Source organism: Phascolarctos cinereus, unplaced genomic scaffold (assembly GCF_003287225.1).
Source record: "Phascolarctos cinereus isolate Bilbo 61053 unplaced genomic scaffold, phaCin_HiC Scaffold_1;HRSCAF=81, whole genome shotgun sequence".
Lineage (NCBI taxonomy): Eukaryota > Metazoa > Chordata > Mammalia > Diprotodontia > Phascolarctidae > Phascolarctos > Phascolarctos cinereus.
Genome location: NW_027555514.1, coordinates 252,747,204 through 252,767,996, shown reverse-complemented (window position 1 = coordinate 252,767,996; position 20,793 = coordinate 252,747,204). Strand labels below are relative to the sequence as shown.

Here is a 20,793-nt window from a genome sequence, read left to right as displayed (position 1 = left end):
CATCTACATCTACATCTATACCTATATCTATATCTATATCTAGTGTGTGTGTGTGTATATCTTTGAAGTTTTTGTTGATGTTTAAATTAACCAGTCTTTGTCATCAGAATTCTCAACAAGCTGTCTTCAAATGTCTCCTTTAATTTTAGAGTAATCTCTAGTTAACAGACGTAAGTACATCTGGGTATTATTTATTATGAGACTTTCATTATTGCATTAGACTCTTTCTGATTGTCACAGTGATGATGAAAGCAACAGTGAAATTCTAAATTTAATAGGCACTTGGTATCAGATAGTAATGTTAGTACTGTGCAGAAAGCATTTGTAACGCTAAGGCAGTTCCATATGATCACCCAATCGGTGATTTTTTAGCCCTCACAAATCCACCCCATTCTCTCCACTCGCACTGTTTACTTTGGTTGGGACTTGCAGGATAGCCTTGATGTCTCTAATCCATCCTCTTTCCAGTCCAGCCTTCCCGTAGCTTTCAAAAGTGTTTTAAGACATAGCCCTCCCCCGCTCAAAATCCTTTTGGCGGTTTCCTATAGCATCTAGTGACATCTTGGGTACCTCCATAACTGGCTCCAATCAGCCTCTGCAGCCTTAGTTCATATTACCACCTTTTGGGTATTCAGTGTGGTTTGTTTTGGTCAAACAGTACTCCTAGATGTTCTCTCAAGATAACGTTCCATCTCTTGCCTCTTCTGTTGACGGCAGATAAAACAAGGCAATGGTACAGTATTGTATACCATAAACTAAATGGCTAGATAGTGGGATTTTCAAGCTTATAGCATATCTTGTGGTAAAGCAGTATCTTAAAACATTTAAAGGATAGTGACTGACTGAATGTGATGGACTGATGGCACAGTGGATAGAGTGCAGGGTCTGGAATCAGGAAGACTCATCTTCCTGAGTTCAAATTTGGCCTCAGACACTTATTAGCTGTGTGGCCCTGGGCAGGTCACTTAACCCTATTCGCCTCAGTTTCCTCATCTGCAGAATGAACTGGAGAAGGAAATGGCAAACCATTCCAATGCCTCTGCCAAGAAAACCCCAAATGAGGTTGTGAAGAGTTGGATATGGCTGAAAATGACTGAACAATAATAATGGACTAAATAATATGAAGGAGAGGGGCAGAGACTTGAGGGTCTTGGTAAAAATATTGATCATAGCTCAGGGACATATTTCCTTTTCACATGAATTGAGCCTTGAGGGAACTCAATATTTGGCAAAAGAATGCCTTAAATTCCAGTATAGTTCTAAATTTGTACTTTTAAATAGTATTATTTAACTATTATTTTTAAAATTAAGTACTTTATTATTTTTATTAAATATCTATTCATTTAAGTGTTATTATTATCATCAATGTGTCATCAGGCAATTATAACTTTTCTTTAAGTTATATCATTTAAGCAGATTTATTGAAACTACATCATTTAAGCAGATTTATTGAAACCTTTAGTATGATTTTTTTTGTCTGTAAGCCAACTGTTTTTCTTCAAGATGTAGTATCAATTTTATCTTATAAGTCAGTAGGAAAAGAGGATTCCTTTTTATGTGCATTTATTTTATAGACCTTTTTGTCCAGAAGTCCAGCAAATGTGGACAGAAATGTGTATATGTAATGACTTGTTTACAATATTATACTATACAGTTATATGATGCAATGTTGCATCATCAGAATTTCAATGCAGGAAAACCCACAAATTTACAATAAATTATTAAATTATATTTTAGTATATTTTTGAAATGATGCAGATTTAAAAAAAAAAGGGTTAAAGGGTTAAAGAAAGTAGATTTCCAGGGGGCGGAGGGGCAGTGAGTTTTTCTTTTTTGTTATTTTAAAGAGGCGATAGGCCAAATAGGTTTGAGAACCTCTGGTTTTAATAGAACCTCAGATACAGAGAAGAGAAAAATAAAGAACTCACTGGATTTGTAGAATTGACTCTTTATTATCATCTGCACAGATGTTCTTATCACCATTGGTCTACATTTTATATTCTTTTTAAGTTTGATCTATGTTGCTGTGGATTATGTTAATCAGAAGCTAATTCAGTAAAAAAAGAAAAAATGAAAGCTAGGCATTTCAGAGACAGGTGTTGTCTTGAGGAATTATGACCTAAGTTATTTGGTAAACTCAAAACTGACTTGGATAATTCAGGCTAAAAGTCCATCTGTGGTGGGTGCCACTGCTTTTGTTTTACGGCTTTGAGGCAGTGTAGTACAAGGGAAAGAGCCTGATTTAGAGTCAGGGGATCTGAATTGAAATGTCGTCTGTTACTTGCCATGTGACAAGTGCGTTTCCTTCCTTGACCTTGCTTTACTCAGCAGTAAAACGAGGAGGATGACCGTTAGGGTGCCTTCCACCTCTGTCTGTGATCCTCTAATTTCTTTTCTTCACTTTGCCAGTGCAGGTGTCCTTTAATCATAGTGCAGTTGTATTTCTTGGTGCTGAGACAGGCAAGTAGAGTAGTCACATTTACTCGCCAGATCTTTGTAAGGGCCAGGCTACCTTGGGACTTTCTCAGTCCTCACACCTTTGGAGTTAGTTGTGTTTTTCTTTCAGACCAGGGCACAGTAATGGCGGATGCCTTGACCTGATGTCTATTAGGTAGTTTCCCACAATGTTACTGATCCATTTTGATGGACAGTGAGAAATCCTAGTGATGATATATTCTCTTGGCTGTCTCTTTGTCTCTGTCTTTCTCTGTATCTGTTTTTCTTTGTGTCATTTTTTCTCTCTCACAAATCTTTTTTTTTTTTTTAAGACAGTTGGGGTTAAGTGACTTGCCCAGAGTCACACACCAGTGTCAAGTGTTTTGTCTGAGGCCAAATTTGACTTGAAGTCCTCCTGACTTCAGGTTATAATTCATGAAAAGAAAGGCAGTACCTGTCCCCCATGAGCTTACAGTCTAAAGATTATAGATGCTAGAAGGCAGAGGGGATGAAGTGTAAGGATTTTTGTTGCACTTGTTTTTGGCTCTGGGTGGTTTGGGGAAGACAATGGGAACCCCTTACCCTTTAAGGAAGAACTTGACTTTGGGAGAAGTGTGAACACGTTATAGTAAATTTATGGAAAAATTTTGGAGTAGAGACACACGGAGTGGGCAGACATCTTCTTTGCAGAGAAAACCAATGTAAATGAGATCATTGATCTATGGAACAATTGGAGAGCTCTTTCAAATTGTATTAACCCAAATGTTGATAGGTCGGTATAGCAACAACTGAGCTTAGCACTTACTCAGAAACAATAATTAGTTAAAATTGGAAGCTGCCAGATGGCTCAAATTGTTAACAACATCCATCTGTAAGCTCTTTTAGTAACTAATTCTCCTTCCCACTCAACTAAATGTATCTTAATTACTTCTTGCCTTATTTTCACATCATGAATTAGAGAGTTAATTTGCGGACACTTTTTTCATGTTTTCCTTAGTTACCCAAAATGTCAGTTGCAACTGCTATTGATTATCCCATTCTCTTAAGAGATTCTTAAACTGTGTGTGTGTGTGTGTGTGTGTGTGTCCTCACAATAAATTTTAAGAATCACAGTTGAAAGAGATGTCAAGTTTTAGTTAGAGGTTAGTGAAAATAAAGATACAAAATGTTTTTCTCCCATCCAAGTCCATAGACTTTTGAAATATAACCATGGATCCCTTGGGAGGCAAGGGGGGTTCAATGGATCACAAGTTAAGAATCCCTACATGTTCTCTCTTGACTTCACATATCCTGATCTCTCTTGGTTATTTTCCCACCAGTCTATTAATTCCTTCTCTGTCTCCTCTTTGTGACCTCATTCTTCTAAGGTGCAGTGGTAAGCAAGATTTTCTCCTTGGTTCTCTTTTCTCATCTTTCTAGTCTGTATTCTCCTTGACCATGTCATTCATTTCCATGGCTTCAGTTACTGTCTCTGTGCCAGAACCTCCTCAGCCAATCCTAACTTCTCATTTGAGTTTTAGATAGACCTGTATTCCCAAATGATTGTAGGCCATCTCCACTTACATGTCACAGAGCACCTTAAATTCAGCATCTAAAGCTGAGCTTAATTTTCTCTCAAAAGCTTTTCTTTTTTATGCTTGTGCTATTTGAGTTTGTGGACCATCTTTCATTTAATCCTTGTCTCCCTGTGCCCTGTGTCTTTCCTTCCTTTCTTAGCCAAAGTCTAAACCATTTACATTCAGTGACTTCACACGTTTGACCTAAATCCTCAGCATGTTGGCTTCTGACCTCATCACTCAGTAAAAACTGCTTACTGCACTGCTAGCATTGATTTCCTAATGACTAAATTTTTTTCAACCGTTTCCCTTTTTTAATTGAGGGAATATGGGAAAAATAAATGCTTATTACTTAAAAAATAAAATATAAATACAATTGTAAATAACAAAGAAAATATTATAGTTCATAAATGAATTTTGGATTACATGGTATATGATGTTAGTTTAAACTTGATTTTTGAGGCTTCTGTTTTTCAAAGCAATTCTTGTCGAATAGGGTGGTCTTTCCTAGGGAATTCATGTTTTGGTTTATTGAATAATGGGGTGTTTGAGCTCATTTATTTCTGATTATTCCATATCTTGAGTGGTCTGTTCCATTGACGGTTTTTATGATGACTACTTTTAATAGTTTGCGGTTCAGAACTATGATTTTTCCTTCATTCTTACTTTCTTTTTTAAATCATTTTTTTAATGGCTCTGTTTTGTGTTTACATTGTCCACATTTTTCCTTGCATTGCTCTTTCCTCCTCAGTCAGTCCCCATAACGAAGATTTTTTTTCCCAAAAACGAAGAGAAAAAAAAAATCAGCAAATTTGATCAGCACATAGAAAAAGAAAACAAAACAAAGAAACAACTGATTTTATGCAGTGTTCCACACATGTGGACCTCTCAGCTCTTCAAAGGAGTCATTCTAGTGTTTTTATTATTTCTTTTGATGTCTAGTTTTTTTGTTCCTCTAAATTATTTTTTCAAGCTTTGTAAAATATCTCTTCAATAGTTTGTTTAATTAGTATAACTCTAAATTTGAAAAGTGATTTCATTAGTATTGTCATTTTTATTATATAGGCATAGCCCAGCAGTTGGCACTCCAGTTTTTAAAATTGTTTATTTCTATATGTAGCCTTTTATAACTGTATCTATATCAGGCACTGATTGTGTTTTGGTAGGTGGACTTTCAGATATTTTATACATTTAGCAGTTTTTTTGGATTTGTGTTCCAGTTTTCAATTTTTTTTCTATTGCATCTTATATTCTGCTATTACTATGTAGAAATGCTCTCTGTGTTTTTGTATGTGTCTGTATGCACAGGCATATGGAGTTTATTTTGTGACTTGCAACCTTACTGAAACTATTAAATGCCTCTGATATTTTCTTTGCTGATTCCATAAGATTTTTTTGTTTGTTTGTTTTTTGCTAGGCAGTGGGGTTAAGTGACTTGCCCAGGGTCACACAGCTACTAAGTGTCAAATGTCAAGTGTCTGAGTCCGGATTTGAACTCTGATCCTCCTGACTCCAGGGCTGGTGCTCTATCCACTGTGCCACCTAGCTGCCCCTTTATTCCCTAGGATTTTTAAAGTAAACCATATCATCTGTAAATAGGTATAATTTCTTTGCCTATATTTATGTTGTTAATTTTTTCCTTTTTTATTTCTATTGCTAACATTTATACAGCTATATCAGGGAATAGGAGTGTGCTTGCTTTACTCTTGTATTTATTGGGAAAGTTTCTAGTGTTTCATGGGGTATGATTTTAAGGGGTTATATAGTGGGGGAAAGGAGAAAAAACTTGAGGTGAATGGCCTTGGTTTTCTTGGTAGAGTATGAGACTAGGTCTTTAGCTGAGAACATTCTGCCTTCTCTTATTCTGTGGGAGAAGTGAGGTGCAAATACAAGAGGTCAAGAGAGTCCTTTAGAAAAGGACAGTATAAAGATTAACTGGCTTACTTTTGGGGTTGGAGGTTGGAAGGGAGGAGAGTGTATCCAGGGAAGGAGTGATGGCCTGAGAAAGTACTAAAAGGTAGAGGGATTAGGGATTTAGGAATAGGTTTAGAGGAATAAGCCGTAGGAGGAAGCAGAATTCTTGGTCACAGAATCTCTTGAAAAGTGGATCTCCCTGGTTAGAACTTCTGCTTCTTAAGAGCAGGCATTGTTTCATTCTTTTTATTTATATCCTCAGTGCTTGGTAAAGTGCCTGGCCTATTATAGATCCTTAATAAGTGGTTATTGGTTTACTGAGGAAGTGGAATATTTGTGGGTGATAGGAAGACCCAGGGTATGACTGTTCCAGTATGCAGCTGAAGGAATTGAAATTGAATGAGGAACTAGAAGGCTAAAATATTTGAGAGAAAATCGATACACGTGATAAAAGTTTAACAGTCTTAGGGCAAGAGTTTGGTGGAGAAGACGACTATGAGTTAAACACTGAACTCGTTGAGGAAAAAGTGAGAAGGAAAAAAAACTCTACAGGATCTGGATTGGGTGATAAATTTAGATAGCGTGAACTACAAAGGAGTCAGTAGAAAGACGGTCTGAAATTAGCAAAAAGAAAGGATTGACTCCATCTCTGAGAAAAGTGAGTTACTAGAGATGAGAGAAGGTCCAATTGGGACTGGAAAAGGCCAGTATAGCAGTGTGATATCCCATTTCTATTTGAGTTAGACATAACTGGATTAGATGACCAATTTTAAATATGTGATTCTATGATTAAGCCAATAATGCTCCCGTTGGCAGTACTACACCCAGCATAACACCTTATAGAGGATAGATTGTGAATTAATGTGTGTCAGATGTTAAGTAATTGAAAAACAAGATTTAACTTGTTGATTTTTAAGTGCTAAGGGAAATTTCAGAAGTTAGATTTACTGGGATCTTTTGAATGACAGCCACCTCACTGGAAAGGCCTAAATCCTATTTGTTAAAGCCCCAATTACTGTGTGTGTCTGTGAAGACACACCCGATAGATTTGTATGTACTAGAGACTCTGACAGAGAGTGCTTAAGGAGAAGATCCATATGACTGAGAGGGTAAAACAATGTGGAAAAAAAAAAGAGAGAGAAAGGAGAGATGAGAAGATATTCAGGCCATAGTATATACTGGGGTATATTCCGAAGCAAAGTTGATAGTGGAAGCACAGTGAAGGTTGTTTGTTTTTGTATTTTAAGTGGACTTCATTATTCCGAAGAGCTATACTAATCAAAGGGGCTCCCACTACCTGTGTGGGTTGGCATCTTCCCTTCAGTGTTGCTTGGGTGTACCAAGAGGTGAAGTGATTTACCCATGGGTCACAGAGTGAGAGGATGCCAGAGACAGGGCTTCATTCTAGCTCTTCTTGATTCTAAGACCAGCTCTGCACCTCTCTCTCTCTCTCTCTCTCTCTCTCTCTCTCTCTCTCTTTGTCTCTCTGTCTCTCGCTGTCTCTGCCTCTATCTCTTTCCTTATGTTATGCTGCCTCACAGCATAAATGCTAGTTTGCACTATTGGGTCAAAAGATCATAGAATTCAAACTGGGAAGGATATTGGAGGCTATTGGACTATTGGGTACAACCTCATTTTTCAGTTGAGGAAACAGATGTTTTGACTTGGGCATAGAGCTAGTGTCTGAGGCAGGATTTGGAACCATGTTTACTTGACTCCAGGTGTGGGATTCTGCTTGTCATGCCACCTAGATATGACACAAATACCTCAAACCAACTATTTATGACAAAGTCAGTTGGGTTGGAAGGAGCAAGACCACTGGAAACTGCCCTGTGGGTGAGAAAAAGACAAAGTATTATGAGGGTACTACAGCTGCATGGAGCGAGAGTAGTATAGATGGACCAGGTAAGAACTCCTTCATCTGTGGGGTGGCCTGCAGTAGAAGGAAGCCTGCCATTAGGTAGCTTCCAGTTTTAACTTACTATTCTTGCTAACTAGCCAAGCTCCATAGTTTCTGCATTGCTAACATATTGCCTAGATATAGCTAAGTAGATAGAGGGCTGGGCCTGGAGTCAGGAACTCAGGAGTTTAAGTACAGCCTCAGTCACTTACTCTGACTGTGTGACTCTGGGTTAGTCACTTCAACTGCTGTTTGCCTGCTTCCTCACCTGTAAAATGGGGATAATAATAGAACCTACTTCACAAGAGTTGTTGTGAAGAACAAATGACACTATTTGTAAAGTGCTTTAGCGCAGTGCCTGGCACATAGCAGGTGCTTAATAAATGCTTATTTCCTTCTTATTGTGTCCTCTAAATGCCAGTTCCCTGAGACAATGTCCTGGTCACTTCATTCTAGCTGTAACTTATATTAAGCTCTAGAGCAGGGGTCAACCAAGTCTGTCTGGGTGACTTGCTTTTATATGGCTCTGCAAGCAAAGAATGGTTTTTCCATTTTTAAATACAGTAAACTTTATTTAAAATGGAAAAACCATTTTTGTTCTTGCCATTCTAGAGGGTTAGTTTAGCTGTTCCTGCTTTAGAGGAAGTCTTAGTTAAAAAAGAAATACAAGAAAGCTCAACCATAATTTTGAAGTTGTATCAACAAGTAATTTAATATTTCTTATTCCAACATTTTACAGATATACATGGGACCTTGAACATATAGACCCAGAAACCTCCAGATTCAGTCATCGTAAATTGTTTTAAAAGTTTCTCCAGCCTTTATCTTCATATTAAGTGTCAATTTTTTTGAGCTTCCCACCCCTAAACCACACACCTGCCTTTTCCAATGCCGAAAAATAGCAAGGTGGTAAAAAGAGAGCTAGATGATGATGTCATCGAATCTGTCAAAGATCTCCTTTCCAACGAAGATTCTGCTGATGATGCCTTTAAAAAGAGTGAACTAATTGTTGACGATCCAGAAGAAAAAGACATTGATGTTGAAAAAGGCTCTGATGTGGACCGTGAAAGGCCGGCTTGGAACAGCAAGCTGCAGTACATCTTGGCCCAGGTTGGATTTTCTGTTGGTTTAGGGAATGTGTGGAGATTCCCATACCTGTGCCAGAAGAATGGAGGAGGTAAGTCTGTGTGCATTTCTTAAATACCTTTTGGGGCTTCATCACGAGTCACAGATGGACGCATCAGACGTCTAGAATCTACTTGTCTCCACAAGAAAAAAGATCTGAATTTTTTTTTTTACTTTTAGTTTAGAAATAAACATTGTTTTAAAGCTGTGGAACATTTATTTACATGTAGTTAGCGAAATCTACTTGCAAATCAGAGACTGAGCTCCAGAGTTTATCAGAGGAAAGAGAATCCTGGAACCATTTCTGTGGGAGCTCCAAGACTCTGTTCTTTAGATTTATGAACTCCCCTGACTACTTTCTCTGTCAATAAAGCGACTGTCCCTAAGATTCTTTCTGAAACTTTGCTAGTAGGAAGCTGTAATGGTCATTCAGTCTTTCTGTAGAGTTGAGTAAAGCTCTTTATAGTGAGAGCAAATTGGAGAATAGGGTCAGAGAGGATATTCTTCTCTGTATATCTGTGAGTTGACCAAGAGCACCAGGAAACTCGAGATGGTGGAGAATGTATAATAATAATAATAATAATAATAATAGTTAACATTTTTATATAAAGCTTTGATGTTTTCAGAGTGCCCTTACCCTTTTTTATTTCATTTGATAGTCATGACCACCCTATGAGGGGGGTGATACTCTTTTATAATTAATTCCTATTTTATGTTTGGGGAAATTGAGGCTTAAGAAGTTTAAGTGACTTGTCTAGCACCATTATAGCTTTTAAGCATGTGAGGGAGGATTTGAACTCAGGTTTTCCTGATTCCAAATTTAGCTACATGTGGCCCTCCAGGTCCTCAAGTATGGCCCTTTGGCTTGAATACAAATTTTACAGAACAAATCTCCTTTGTTCTTCAGGTTTGGATTTAGTCAAAGGGCTGCATTTGACCTAGAGGGCCACATGTGGTCTCGAGGCCTCAGGTTACCCACTCTTATAATCTAGACACCATGCCCCATCTGGAAATCAACAACCACCAGATCTGTAAACTTACTTTCTAGTGGTCTAGAGTGTTATCGGGCTTATTGGAACTTGAATGTAATAGAGTGATGTAATCAGTATATATGTGAGAAAGTGGGGAACTCCCAGCATGACAATTACTTTCACCCGTGCAGATCAGACCCCCCCCCAGCATAACTTAGTCCTATGCAGTTAGTTGCCTGAGGTTAATTAACACGCCCAGGATAATATAGCTAGTAAATGTATGAGGCAGAATGCTTAACCCCATCTTCCTGTATCCAAGTCCAGTGCTTTTTCTTACTTTTTAAAAAATCTTTATTATTATTATCATTATTATTATTATTATTATTATTATTTTAGACTTGACTATTAGTGCTCTTTTTGTAGTATCATGCGTAGTCTCAATCCATCAACTTTTGGCTGTATCTCTGTATCTCTGTATCTAGAACTCCTTTCTACCTTTCTTTATTATTATTAACTCTTGGGATAATAGATTTAGAACCAGAAAAAAAAAAAACCTTAGAAAGACATCTAGTCTAAATGCCTCATTTTACAGATGACGAAACTGAGACCTAGAGAATAAGTAACTTAAACAAGATCATACAGTTAATGACACAGATGACAGGGTTGGGATTTGAACCCATGGCCTCTGACTCCAAATCCATTGTTCTTTCCACTGCCTTAAAAATTTTAACTATGGGGGCAGCTAGGGGGCGCAGTGGATAGAGCACTGGCCCTAGATTCGGGAGGACCTGAGTTCAAATACGGCCTCAGACACATAATAATACTTACTAGCTGTGTGACCCTGGGCAAGTCACTTAATCCCATTGCCTAGCCAAAAAAAAAAAAAGAGGGGAAAAAAATTTTAACTGTGAGTGAGTGATTTTGATAATTGATCTCTGAGTGCTTGGTTCAGCACATCTGTGCTGTATTCTTTTTCTAAAGGCCCCTAATGACTTTGAGTACTTCTTATGGAAGGTACTCAAAATATCTGAACCCTAACCCTAATGAGAAAATATTAATCCAAGAACTAAAATTCATTCAACACATGTGTCTGAAATCTTTTTTTTATGAATTTATTTTGATTTATCAACAATCACTTCCCTAAACTTTTGAGTTTTAAATTTTTCTCCCCCTCCCTCTCCACCTCCCTCCCCAAGACAACCCACCATCTGATATAGGCCATACATATACATTCCTATTAAACATTTTCACATTAGTGATGTTGTAAGTAAGAATTAGAACCAATAGGAGGAACCACCAGAAAGAGGAAGCAAAACAAAACAGAAGAGAAAAAATAGCAAATAATATGCTTTGATGTTCATTCAAACTCCGTAGTTATTTCTTTGGATGTGGATGGCATTTTCCATCATGAGACCTTCGGAGATGTCTTAGATCCTTGTATTGCTGAGAAGGGCTAAGTCTGTCAACGTTAGTCATCGTACAGCATGGCTGTCACTGTGTATGATGTTCTCCTGGTTCTGCTCACTTCACTCAGCATCAGTCCATACAAGTCTTTCCATTTTTGAAGTCTGCCTGCTCATCATTTCTTATAGCACAATAGTATTCCATTACAATCATATACCACAACTTATTCAGCCATTCCCCAATTGATGGGCATCCACTCAATTTCCAATTCTTTGTGTGGCCTGAAATTTTAAGCGAATTGAGCTGAGCATTACTTGAATACTTTGGCTATAGCTTTAAGTATTGCAATAGTCACTCAGTCAAACATTTATTAAATGCCTGCTATGTTCCAAGCACTATGCTAAGTGCTCTAAATACAAAAAGAAGGGAAGAGTGTCATCCTATATAGAACAAATGTTTGGAGATTTTGCTATCAGCATGGCAGAATTCCTTCCTTTGAGGTTGATTTGAACCTCCATTTATCTTAGAAGTTAAGTCTTAGGCCAAGGTGGGGAGTTGCTTAAGGAACGTAAAACAAAATTAAGTTACTTGTTTCAGGCCACACAGCTAGTAAAGTATCAGAGATGGGATTTAAACCTCAGCTTTCATGATTCCTAGGCTCATACTCTATGCACTTTGTCATGATGCTGGAAAACAGGTCAGGCCTTGTGAAAATAGCTTTCTTTCTTTTTTTTTTAAGTGATTTTTAAAAATTGATATTTAAGAGAAACTTCAGTTCAAACACCACCTTTGACACTTACTATCTATGTAATTCTGGGAAAATTACTTAACAGTTATGAATTTCAGTTTCCTCCTCAAAAATACATATAATTATGCCTATAGTACCAACTTCCAACTTGGAAAGTTTATTGACACACAATCATCCTTTTAGGACTGTTGAGAGACTTTTGATGATATCCAATGTGCCTGTTAAACTGAAATGGTTTCTTAAATATTTAAAAATCTATTTTCACACCTGCTTCAAAGTTTCCTTATGAATCACAAAGCATTTATTTACATGCCCTATGTTTCCCAAATCCTTTCAGTGAGGCATCACTTGAAGTGAAGAATAATGAAAGGGGGAAAATATATTCTATGAAACCCAGCAACTACTGAAGTGTGACATCATATTCAGCGCCCTACACTCTGAGTCCTCCACTAAGAGCTTTTTGAAAGAGCCAGTCTTGGTCGTTTGTAATTTCACAGCATTTGTTTCTATTGGTTGTTGGTTTTTTCCATTTTTATTGTTGTGGCCATTGTGTTTATTGTGTTTTTGGTTCTACTTAATGTCACTTCGCACTGATTCACATAAGTAATTCCATGCTTCTTTGCTGATTGTGCTCTGTATGTCCAATGCAGCAACATTCCACTAATGATGTACCTTGACAAGTTTAGCCATTCTTCAGTCTGTGGGCATTTCCTTTGTTCCCAGTTCATTGTGTGTCAAAAGTTCAGCCATAAATGGAAAGTAGCTCTTTCTCAGCTGTGAGTGGGTTGAATGTCTCAAAAAATATGTCAGTTAATAATTAGAAAAGTATAGAGCAAAAAAGTGTTTTCTCCCTCTGCATACTAGTATTTCCTAAAGATAAGGCAGTGTAACCTGACCAGCCCCAATTCATACAATTGCATTTCATATTTTGAGAGCAGATTATTATTATTATTATTATTATTTATTATTATTATTATTATTAATTTTGTGAGGCAATTGAGGTTAAGTGACTTGCCCAGAATCACACAGCTAGTAAGTGTCAAGTGTCTCTGAGGTCAGATTTGAAGTCAGGTCCTCCCGACTCCAAAGCCAGAGCTTTATCCATTGTACCACCTAGCTGCCCCTTGAAAGCAGATTATTAAATAATGCTTAAGATAATACTCAAAAGATTCTTTTTTTAGACCTATGTTCTAAATATACTTGGGACTTCAGTTTAATCAGTGAGGATAAAGATCTTAGTTTCATTGCATATTATTCCTATAAACATTTGATATCATATAGTTGACTTTTAACATAGGAAACACTGAGGAAGTTTCCCCTAAGGCTTTAAATATACTACCTTGACCACCATCTTGAAAAAGAAAGGTGAGAAAGGTTATTGTGCCAAGACCTAGAAAAGCTTTTGGGATTGACTCATGCACAACAGTTGTCCTTGTGGATGATACTACAATGTGAATTTCTCTTTTTAAAAAATTTATTTTTCCCCCAATTACATGTCAAAACAAATTTTAACATTTTTAAAAAAAAAAGTTTTGAGTACCAAATTCTATCCTTCCCTCCCTGAAATGGTAAGCAGTCTGATAGAGGTTATACCTGTGCAGTCATGTAAAACATTTCCATATTAGTGTGCTATAAGAAATGATAAGCTAGATGATATCAGAAAAGCCTAGAAAGCCTTACACGAACTGATGCATTGAAGGGAGCAGAACCAGGAGAACATTGTACACAGTAACAGCAATATTGTATGATGAAGGACTATGAATGACTTAGCTCTTCTCAGCAATACAATAATCCAAGACAGTCCCAAAGTATTCATGATGAATCATGCTATCTGTCTCCAGAGAAAGAATTGATGTTGTCTGAATATACAGTGAAGCATTCTCTCTTTTCCTTTCTTTCTTTTTCTTTCTTTTCCTTTGTTCCTTTGTTCTTTACTTCCTTCCTTCTTTCCTTCCTTCCATCCCTTCTTGTACATGATAAAGGCCTCATTTCTCAAATAGAACTGAGTCAAATTTTTAAGAATACAAGTCATTCCCCAACTGATAAATTGTCAAGGAATATGAGCAGGCAGTTTTACACAAAGAAATGGATGTGCCCGAAAGGCAGTAAAATTGTGCTTTCCCTTTGACCCAGCAATAGCACTTCTAGGGCTGTATCCCAAAGAGATCATAAAAATGGGAACAGGACCCACATGTATGAAAATATTTATAGCAGCTCTTTTTGTGGTGACAAAGAATTGGAAATTGAAGGGATGCCCATCAGTTGGGGAATGGCTGAACAAGTTGTGGTATATGCATGTAATGGAATACTATTGTGCTATAAGAAATGATAAGCAGGCAGACTTCAGAAAAACCTAGAAAGACTTATATTAACTGATGCTGAGTGAAATGAGCAGAACCAGGAGGACATGGTGCACAGTAACAGCCACACTGTGTGATGACTGACTTTGATAGACTTGGCTCTTCTCAGCAATGCAGGGATCTAAGACAACTCCAAAAGATTCACAATGGAAAATACTATCCAGAGAAAGAACTGTGGTCTGAATGCAGATGAATTATGTTATTTGCTCTCCTTTTCCTTTGTTGTTTTGTTTTATTGCTTCATTCTTGTGGTTCCTCCCATTAGTTCTAATTTTTTACATCATGACTAAGGGGAAAATATGGCTAATATGAATGTATAAGTAGAGCCTACATCAGATTGTATGGCGTCTTGGGGTGGGGAGGAGAGAAGAGGGGGGGAAAATTTAAAACTCAAAATCTTATGAAAGTGAATGTTGAAAACTAAAAGTAAATAAATTATTTACAAAAAAAAAAAGAAATGGATGTTATTTTTTTAAGCCACAATGCACCTTTCCAGCAAGATAGACATATAACAGATACTGCAGCCAGCACTCTTTATAATTCTGGGCTCTAGGTAGATGCTTCTACTGCTGCTGCTGCTGATAGACATTTATCTATTCATTGATTTATTCAGATTGGACATCCCTCTATCCATCACCTACTTTGTAATTTGTAATGTCTGGGGACACTGAGAGGTGAGTGGTTTGCCCTTTGTCAGTGTGTCAGAGACAGAACTTGAAGCCAGGGTCTTTCTGATTGTGACCTTGGTTTTCTAGCCATGAAGTCATTTTTGATGCAGTACCTCATTTGAGCCTCACACAAAACCTGGGAACTTGCTACCATAGATGTAATTATCCACATTTTCCAAATAAGAAAACTGAAGCTTATAGCACTGAAGCGACCTTGCCATAATTGCATAGCTGGTGTCAAAGGCAGAATTTGATCTGATATCTCCCCTGACTTAAAGTAGGACCCTTCCAACTCAGCTGCCTGTACTCAAGTACTTAGTACTTGTTGATAAATTAAACAATTACAAACTCTGTATGCCAGGTGCTTGGGATTTATGAGTTCATTTTTTTAGCATTTAGTATTTGATATAATTGACTTCCTTTGTAATCCTATACATTTATTATATCCCTTTCAAAATAAATCTGAGAATAGGGCTATAGGTGTCACTAGACTAACAGGAGTTTGAGACGCAAAATACCATTTGATTACATATGTGTGTGTATGTAATTCAATTTGACTGTGTATGTATGTATGTAATCTCATTTGATTGTGTGTATTGTATATATGCATTTGAGATTAATACACATGCATATATACATATAGGCACATATACCTACATCTGCATGCATATATATACTTGTATATGCATTTATGCATGTACACATATGTACACATGCATATATGTATGCACACCTATTTATGCATAATATACATACGTGTATATAATCTCATTTGACGTTTTGGAACCTAAATGTTAGCTATTATTATTTCATTTCTATAAGAGTGAACTCAACAAGTTTTGTTTCCTCTTTCTAATGGTTCCTCCTATTGGTTTTAATTTTTACTTACAACTCTATTAATGTGAAAATATGTTTAATAGGAATGTAAACGTATAGCCTATATCAGATTGTGCGCCGTCTTGGGGAGGGTAGTGGGGAAGAAGGGGAGAAAAATTTTAAACTCAAAAGCATATGGAAGTGATTGTTGATAAATCAAAATAAATTAATAAAATAAAAGTTAAAATTTTTTAAAAAAGAGTGAACTCAACAACCCCGTGGTACTAGGAGGTTTTGTCCCTAGTTGGACTGTCGTATGCAATGTTCTGTGCCCATAGGAGTGCTCGTGTATTCTCAGTCCTCATTCTCCTTTCCTTCTAGTTTCTATTGGTAAAAATTTATCATAATTTGTTCTTTAAAATTCAGTTGAATTGTGTTAATTAAGCTTTGCTGGTCTGGAATTCATGGTCCCTTAGAAGCTGTGGAGTAGACTGAATTTACATTTGTATTTTTCATTAATAAAAGTAACCATTTAAAGAGGATTACAAGGGGTAGGCTTAGCCTACTTGAGGAAACTAGCTGCTTTTAAGGACTCCAGCAAATGTGTATGTTTGCTGCTGGTGCTAATTCATGACCTGGTCATAAAAAACATGCTGTATAGCAATTACTTTGCTTCTTTTTCTGCCCTTGAAAGTGAGAATTCTATATTCCTTTCAAAATGTTCCAAATTTCAGACTTATTAGAATTTGAAATAATTTTCCCTCAACCTGAAATATTTAAAATTTACTGGTTTTTACCAGAAATGTCAACTTCACTCTATTGTCATATTTGTGTTTCTCTCTATAGGTGCATATCTTGTGCCATATTTAATATTGCTGCTGGTAATCGGCATCCCACTTTTTTTCCTGGAACTTGCTGTTGGCCAGAGAATCCGCAGAGGAAGTATTGGTGTGTGGAATTACATCAGCCCTAAACTAGGCGGGATTGGATTTGCGAGTTGTGTAGTAAGTCATGTGTGCCTGTTCATTTAATCTTTAATCTTCTAATAGAAAAGAAAAAAAAAGATGCTGATTTTAAAGCAAAGAATAACTTTTTTCTAATTCTTTTAAATAGCTAGAACATGTGCTAATGTAAAAATCTTTAGTTATGAATCCAATTAACACATATTCTTTAGGAAATGGCATGTGAATGATATAAATATTCCAAATAATCATGGAAAAAAGATGGCTATCAGAAAGAATTTTAGTCATGTAGGGAAAAAATTTAAAATAAAAATGTAATTGATTCAAATTAAGGTTTCACATGCAGTAAGCTTAGATGACTTTACTGTTCTATCTTTTGTTCCCAAATATGGCTCTTCTCCCTTCCTCAACCCCCTGAACCATTCCTTGTAATAAAGAATTTCAAGAGGGAGGAAGGGAGGAAGGAAGAAAGGGAAGGGAGAGGGGGGGGGGGATTAGCAAAACAAGCTGAGCCAAAGCTATGGTGCCTAATAGTATATGCAGTATTAATGGGATTATTTTCTCTTTTAGGTATGTTTCTTTGTGGCCCTCTACTACAATGTTATCATTGGCTGGAGCTTATTCTATTTTTCACAATCTTTTCAGCAGCCTCTTCCATGGGATCAGTGTCCTCTGGTGAAAAACATTTCTCACACTTGTAAGATGCATAATTTTTTTTTGTTACTTAAAGATAAGAAATTTTTGTATTAAGATCATCAGGGCAAAATTGTAGTATACTTTTCAAAGATCATTATAACTATACATATTCTGTTCTCCAAATTCTTCATGGTCCTACTTACTTAAAAAAAAATAAACAACAAAAACCCAAACATAACCCCTTATTTAATTGTGAATCCTAAATAATGAATGTCAAAGGACAAGTCATCAAAACAATGAATAATTATGTGAAAAAATGATAATCTTAATTTATTGATACCTTGTTTTGTGACACTTTTATTTCTGACTATCCCTCCCCTTTTCCTATTGAGGGAGCTATCCCTTGAAAGAAGGATTAAAAAAGAAAGGAGAAGGAAGCAAAGCCAGTCATGTGTGACAGAAAATGCAATATTCCACGGCTATAGTTACCTTTGCTTTGCAAAGACGGGAGAGAGAGATGCATTTCCTCAACTTTTTTCTTTTCTGAGAGCCTTCTTTTACCAATTATCCAAATGCTCTTAGGGCTTCCCAATATATTCTGTTATTGTCCTTTGTACTACTAGAAGACATTGTGAACATTAGCCTTCATCTCTCCCCTCTCCTTGATCCAAATGCACATTCTTATGAAAACTGGAGGAAACTACGAATACTAATTTTGTTTCAAGCACTTCAAATTACTTTAGTTTTTGTTGGCTCTTTTTTTTTAGGTCCTGGCCATACAATAATTTTATAGGCCTGTTCTTGAGAAAACCAGGTTTTTAGCTAATTTAGACAATCATGAGGGATGGCAGGGGAAAAAAATAAACTATTTTTTCATGAATTAACTGAGAGAAATCAGGTGAAAGCCAAATTGGCCAACCGAATTCACTGGACAGTTAGCTCCTACCACTTCACCTTTGTGATGGAGATTTAACTTCAAAGTCCTTCAGAAATAGTGTTTAATTAATTCATGTGATTCTTGGGATGCATACTTTTACCCTTTTGTCATGAAAGAGAATCTGAGATTTTTTTTTATAAGATTAAAGAAAAATATTTAGTTTTAAAAAAAAGTCTCTCTGTACAAGCAGAGTGAAGAAATTAATTAGTTAATTTAGCCAAAATAACATGTTATTAAGGAAAAGTGGTTTTAGGCCAAGTTATATATTAAATTACCTCCTTTCTCTACATAGTTGGTTTTGGCCACTAGCACAAAGTGGGTGTAATATTTTGCTTATTCCAGTAATTTGTTTGGGTGTAATATTTTGCTTATTCCAATAATTTGTTAACTACCTTTATTATTAAAATTCTCCCCTTAGTCCAGAAGAAGAAACTTGCCAAATATCCAGATCTTTTGTTGTGAAGGTAACAAATGCCAGCTATTTAGATAAACTGATTTTCACCCACAGGTTTATTGTCATGATTTTTCTTGTACAGAATTGGAATCACTTCTAAATAGGTTAGGGAAAATATTTAGGCTTGGAAAAGTAAGAATAGGCACCCTTAGAAATTTCAAAATAGAAAATATTATTGTTTCTGTTCCAAATTATCTCCCAGAGGCAGACACTATGATATAATTTTATGGTCATAATGAGATAATCATTTCTCATAAGAACACCTAAGTTTGTCCCTAGGATGATATTATCTCATAAAGCTAAAGCCATAATAATTTGTATGGGGCAAACAGTATTTACTATATATGTACCTTGTGTCCATGGCCAAATTTTATATCAGTAATTAGACTCATAGATTTACAATTAGAAAGGATCACAGATAGGTAGATAGAGCATTTATTAAGTGCTTCTATATTTATATGCCAAGCTCTGTACTAAGTGCTGGGGACACAAATACTAGGAGGCAAAAGAGACCCTATCCCCAACGAACAGAGAAGGGTACCTGTTTAGTGGCATTGATGTCCAACACCTTCATTTTATTAATGATGAAACTGAGGTACACAGTCAGGTTATTTACCCAGCGTCACACAGTTAGTGAATGTCTTCAAATTTGAACCCAGGTTTTTCTTTCTTTTTCTTTTCTTTCTTTTATTTTTTTTGGCTAGGCATTGGGGTTAAGTGACTTTCCCAGGGTCACACAGCTAGTAAGTATTATGTGTCTGAGGCTGGATTTGGACTTGGGTCCTCCTGAATCCAGGAACCCAGGTCGTTCTGATGCCAGGTCCAAAATTTTATACATGGGTACCTCCTTCAACATGTCTTGGACAGCTATTACAGAGGACTATGAGCCGAGCTCAAAAACTGTTGTTGGGCCTAAAATTTTCAGGGAGTTATTGCAAAAGAATCTTCATAATCCTGCTTTTAAAACTTACTTTAGTGATAGACTTTCATGAACTGTGCTTGAGAGCAGAAGTATTTGGCATAAGCTAGTGACTGAAAGATGGTGTCACTGAAGACTTGTTTATTAGGTTAATTAGATCTTTAGTCCCCTTTTTGGAAAGGGTATATGAAATAAACACACATATTGTCAACTTTTTGGATTATCCTTGTCAAAATTGTCATCAATCCTTTTTAATCCTAGAAAGACTTCTAGCCCTGTAAAATGTCCCTGTACCAAGTTGCTCTGCTCCTCAGCTTTCTGCTAGGGTATGCCCAAAACTACAAATTAGACATACTAATAACCTAACATACTGAGCACCCAGAAAAATAATTTGAATGAACTTTGAACCCAGTAAGTGTTTTCCAGATGATGGTTGAATTGGGTGAATAGAGAAAGGCAACCTTAAAACAAGCAAACAAAAGTAAACAATATGGTGCATTTCTAATCATTCATCAGGTTTGGTGCTATTAGCATGGACTTTAGACATGTGGCCAAAAAGATACCATATCATGGGGTATGAAAGCAAAGTTGTCTTTTAGTTTTGAATGTTCTCTCTTTTGTATATAATAGAAAAATAAAGGGAACACTTGGCATTTTGCTACCTTTTAAAATGATTCACATTTGCATTTCAAAAACATGAAATATTTGAGTGAATTTATATTATTGTATATGTTTATAATCTATGTAATGAATTTTTAGAGCATCTAGGTGGCATAGTCGGTAGAGTGCCCACAGTGAGGAAAACCTGAGTTCAGATTCAGACCCAGACGTTTACTAGCTGTGTGACTCTGGACAAGTCACTTAACCTCTGTCTACCTCAGTTTCCTCAGCTGTAGAATGAGAATAATAACAACTCTTACCTCTCAGGGTTGTTGTGATAATCAAATGAGATGATATTTGTAAAATCTTTAGTACAGTGCCTGGCAC

General features: G+C 36.5%; 2 protein-coding genes across 2 annotated transcripts in view; both read left to right on the top strand.

The window, feature by feature from the left end:
• Positions 1 to 8,635, top strand: part of LOC144455956 (uncharacterized) — a 47,716-nt gene extending 39,081 nt beyond the window's left edge. Inside the window, exon 4 of the mRNA XM_078150398.1 lies at positions 8,546 to 8,635. Within this exon, the coding sequence (XP_078006524.1) occupies positions 8,546 to 8,571 (26 nt within the window). The 3' untranslated portion in view covers positions 8,572 to 8,635. The remainder of the gene's footprint in view (positions 1 to 8,545) is intronic.
• SLC6A15 (solute carrier family 6 member 15) overlaps positions 8,578 to 20,793 on the top strand; it is a 35,977-nt gene continuing 23,761 nt past the window's right edge. Inside the window, exons 1-3 of the mRNA XM_020993515.2 lie at positions 8,578 to 8,983; positions 16,745 to 16,902; positions 17,431 to 17,557. Coding sequence (XP_020849174.1) covers positions 8,695 to 8,983; positions 16,745 to 16,902; positions 17,431 to 17,557 — 574 coding nt within the window. The 5' untranslated portion in view covers positions 8,578 to 8,694. The remainder of the gene's footprint in view (positions 8,984 to 16,744; positions 16,903 to 17,430; positions 17,558 to 20,793) is intronic.